This window comes from Bison bison, unplaced genomic scaffold, assembly GCF_000754665.1.
Source record: "Bison bison bison isolate TAMUID 2011002044 unplaced genomic scaffold, Bison_UMD1.0 scf7180017864242, whole genome shotgun sequence".
Lineage (NCBI taxonomy): Eukaryota > Metazoa > Chordata > Mammalia > Artiodactyla > Bovidae > Bison > Bison bison.
The window spans coordinates 27,207-31,499 of NW_011494814.1; the positions used below are offsets into that span (position 1 = coordinate 27,207).

General features: G+C 44.1%; 1 protein-coding gene across 1 annotated transcript in view; it reads right to left on the minus strand.

The window, feature by feature from the left end:
• The window catches only part of NPAS3 (neuronal PAS domain protein 3), a 940,521-nt gene that overhangs the window by 6,463 nt on the left and 929,765 nt on the right, over nt 1–4,293 (minus strand). Inside the window, exon 11 of the mRNA XM_010847026.1 lies at nt 1,975–2,122. Within this exon, the coding sequence (XP_010845328.1) occupies nt 1,975–2,122 (148 nt within the window). The remainder of the gene's footprint in view (nt 1–1,974; nt 2,123–4,293) is intronic.

Below are 4,293 nucleotides of genomic sequence, written 5' to 3' on the forward strand. Positions count from 1 at the left end.
GGTCTGGCTGGCCTGAGGCTGAGGCTTTTTGAGCCAGGAGGCTGGTCTTTGATACCCAAATTGCTTCCTTCCTCTCCAGATGGAACTGGGTGGAACAGGAGCAACCAATGCTCATGAGCCTGCTCCGTGTGATCCTCATGTGGACCGAGAGTGTTGCTCCAGAGTAGCACAGACTGACCTCTTCCTAACCCTCCCTGTCCCTCTGTTTGGGGGCAGAGTAGGAAGTCATGAGGCTGATGAGGCCGTAAGATCCACATGGGAAGAAATCTCCCTGAATCAGGTGAACAACCATGGGATGAGTTTAGCTCCCGAGGTTCCAGCCGCAGGGGGACAGCCATCTTTCAGACTTCTGTGTCCCTCTTACTAATGTCTAATGTTTTTAATATTTATTTTTATTTATTTGTTTGGCTGTACTGGTTCTTCGTTGCGGCACCCAGGATCTTTAGTTGCAGCATGGACCAGGGAAGTCCCACTAACATCTAAGTTTTAAGAATAATGGATCTCTCTGGCACAACACCATTTTTGCCTAGCCAATGAACATCAATGCCGCAATACCTTATTCTGTTTTTTCTTTGGCATGTGAGTTTTTATAATCTTCTGCATTGCCTAGAGTGACTATTCCATAAACCTCTAAGTAAAAGAATTCCCTGAAAGCAGAACCCACCGTGGGTGTATCACAGAGCATAGTTTGCATGAAAAGCAGGCTTTGGAGAAAGCCCCATTAAATACTCATACTTTTACCTTTAGAGAGACTTAATGTAGAGTAGAAGAGGTCAAAAAAAGGAAAAAGAAAGTAGATGAATGAAGACTCTTCTAAGTGGTACACATTAAAGCCCTCTCTAGAGCAATAATCATTAGTGTCTGATTGATATGCTATTGGGAGCAAGCACATTCATGCCTTCAAGTCACCAGTGGAGGCGAACACACTGAAGGGTCAGCGTGCTGATGAGCCACGGCTGTCAGCTTCTCAGTCTCAAAGAAAAACGGGATTTGGGTACTCCCTGTTGAGATTATCAGCCAAAGGGCAACAACTTCCATTCAGAAGACCTACTGGCAGTTCACCTCCTAAGGCCATGTGTGGGCCCTGCTTAGTGGCTTTAGGCCAAGAGAAACCAAAGACTGGAATGACGGTGGTGGGAGGGAGCCAGGCTGGGCAGTTGGAGAATTTCCTAGCAGGATTGGTGGAGAAGATCTCAGACAGCTTGTCCCCAGATGCAGACCACCCAAGCTCTTTTCGTCTTGGTTACCGTGGTGCTCGTCTGAATGCATAGGCAGCAAGCATTTGAGGAAGGGGAGAGGAATGCTGTTGCACACTGGAATTCAGGAAGCTGTTGAGCTTGGCTGCATTAATGGATATAAATTTGAGGATGCATTCAAGTAGCGGTCACACTTGCCTGAGATCACAGAGCAGGCAAAAGAAGACTCCTTCATCTGTATACTGAAACTGTCTCGATTCTTGTGAAGTGATTCCCTTCACTTACCTAAACGAGTGCTTGAGGAATCTAACCCTATGTAATATGCTCAGGGCTTCAAAGGGATGGGAGACAGGAGGAATATGGTGCACTCTGCCACTTCTTCCCCATCCCCTTTCACACCATTTTTGCAGGGGTTGGAGTGCATGAGTATGAGAGTGTGTCGGGGAGAAGGAGATGCTTTTTGAATGTTTCCACTGGAGGCAAACATCTGTGTTCTTTATCTGGCCTGAATGATTGTGGGGAAACCAAAGCAACTTCTGCAAAGCCGCCCAAATGTGGGCTGATCAAGAACTGTTGAACAGTTCACAGGTCTGCCCTGGAAGTCCCTACTGACATAACTTTGATCCTTTCCCATTTCTTTGACCTTGTGGAAAGAAAAGCGGAATTTCCATATAATTCCACACCAGATACTATCAAAAGATAATACATGTCAGCTATTAACCATCGGGCTTTATGTTTTATAACTGAGACAGGAATGAGAAAGAATTTGGAAATATACCTCAGAAGATAGTTCACCCAGATGATATTCTTCTCATTTGCGTTCTTGGCGTTAATAGCTATGGTGGCACTAGACTGGATCCAGATGTAGCCTCCGTTCTTCTGCATCCAGCGGTAGTACTTGGTCACACACTGGCCCTTATTCAGCACTAGTGGAAAAAACAAAGCAGAAGGCATCGCATGTTAAGACTGGGGTGAAATGATCATTATCTCTGCAAAATCTGAAGCTTAGAAAGAGGAGTTTCTGCACCGAGTCAGGGGTGCCCCTCTGTATGCTTAATGTAGAATGCCATTAGTAGGACAAATAAAATCACCAATTCCGTGGAGCGGCAGCTCTGGAGCTAGGGTTACTATGTTTGTAGCAGGACTTGATTCCATTTGGGGCAGTCATGGTGTGAAAGGAAGGATAACAGGACTGCAGATCTTGCTGGCTCACAGAACGCTTAATGCGGCATGGATGTTGTCAAGGGAGGGTTTGACGTCAGATGGGACCACAGGCAAATCTGGATGTGATTTATTCATGGCTTCGAGGTAGCCCCCTCTGCGATTCTGGATATCTGAATGGTTCCGAAGATGCTTTCCCCCTCTGTCTGATCATTTCACCTCAGTGCGAGCCATCTCAACCTGTGTCCTTATACATCGGTGCCTTTTGATCATGTTGAACAGAATTTATAGCATGAACTAAATCTACATGGGTCAGTTGGGAGATTCTGGGGAGAATTTGCTGAACGTTCAGCAAATACAAAATACATTCCCTTACCAAGTCAGAGAGAAAGGCTGGCCTAAGGGAGGCACAGGATTGACTTGGCTAGAGCTAAACAGAGTGACAGCTCCGCACAGACTCTGAAATATGGCCCCAAATGAAGAACAAGTAAAAACAATCAGTAATGTGAAACGGTGCCATTAAATACCCACGGAAAGAGCTTTAAAATGCAGATGTTAAAAGTGATACTTTAACCAAAATCTTGCCAGGTTGAAATGGATTTGATTTGTATCTGGGTACTCCTGAGCTAGTAAAAGGGGGGAAAGTGCAGTAAATCAGCCCCTGGAATAAAGTGCTATAGATGGGAAGGGTTTAAAAGGATGCCGGAAACGTGCACAACCTGCTGTTATCGCTTGGATAGGAATCTCAGTGACTGCACTCCCCCCAGCAGCGCGCCAGCTGGCTGGCCACTAGAGGGCAGTGTGCACTCGTCCACGCTGCCCACTTTTGGCATGTCCTTGTCTCCGTCTGCTAAAATGAAAAACCTCTAACTGCTGTAATAAATTTGGCTAAATTAGCTGCTAAATGGTTATCTCAAGTAATATGTATTTGCATTAATCATCTTGCTCTAAACCAGAACAAGCCAGAGTCCTAAAGACGTAGTAAATTCATATTGTCCATTTAATTATGGCTAATAAGTGCTTCATATACAATAGTTTCGTGAAGTACATTTTGATTTTTTTGGGGAGGGGGTGTGGATGGGTAAAGGGAAGTCACTTTGGAAAAGAGCTGTGTTTAAGGCTGTGGAAGCTCTTCCCGTTGTGTCTGAGCCACTCTTCCTGGCTCTGAAAGTGATCAAACATCAAACCTCCACATATTTTATCCATAAACACATAAACTTCAATGCTTTCCTCCCATTCTTTTTTTTTGGTCGCAAAATATACCAAATGGATGACTATAAAATTTAATACTTATGTTTCAACAGTTGCTTGAAAATGGCTTGCTTTGATGAGTGCTTCAAAGAGTGATGAGTTCTTTTCTGAAACTATTCTACAGTTTAGGGTATTTTTAAAACCCGGAACTGTCACCTTCTCTTGGTGGCGAGGCTCCACAGGTAGGATTGTATTCTGCTTTTGTAGGCAATTGTAAGTTCTGCCATTCTGCATGCATGGCTTCCCAGACTACAAAACTGCGTAGTGAAGCTGAAAGCAGTAAAATACTGACTCTGCCGTACAGCTCTTCTGTCAAACCATTGTTGCATGCAACAAGATGTGCTTTTATTCAGATCCTCTCAGCCTGGTTAACTATTAATAGAGGAACGATGGGTTATGAAATTCTGCCCACTGTTTTCGCAGAGAAAACTTAGAGTACCCCAATCAGTGTTGGTGTATAATTCTTCCTGCTGTGTATCTGGAATAAGGGCTTATTTCAAATGGTCCTACACTTTTCAATAAAGGCAAAGAGCCTAAGAAGTCCCTTTTTTAGAGTCACATGAAGAAAACACTGAGATGCCAGGCCAGCCCAGCTCAGCCTGGCTGGGGATTTTGGACTAGAATTTGACCCAAAGCATGCAAAAATTAAAAAATTAAAAAAAAAAAAAAAAAGACTATTCCAAAT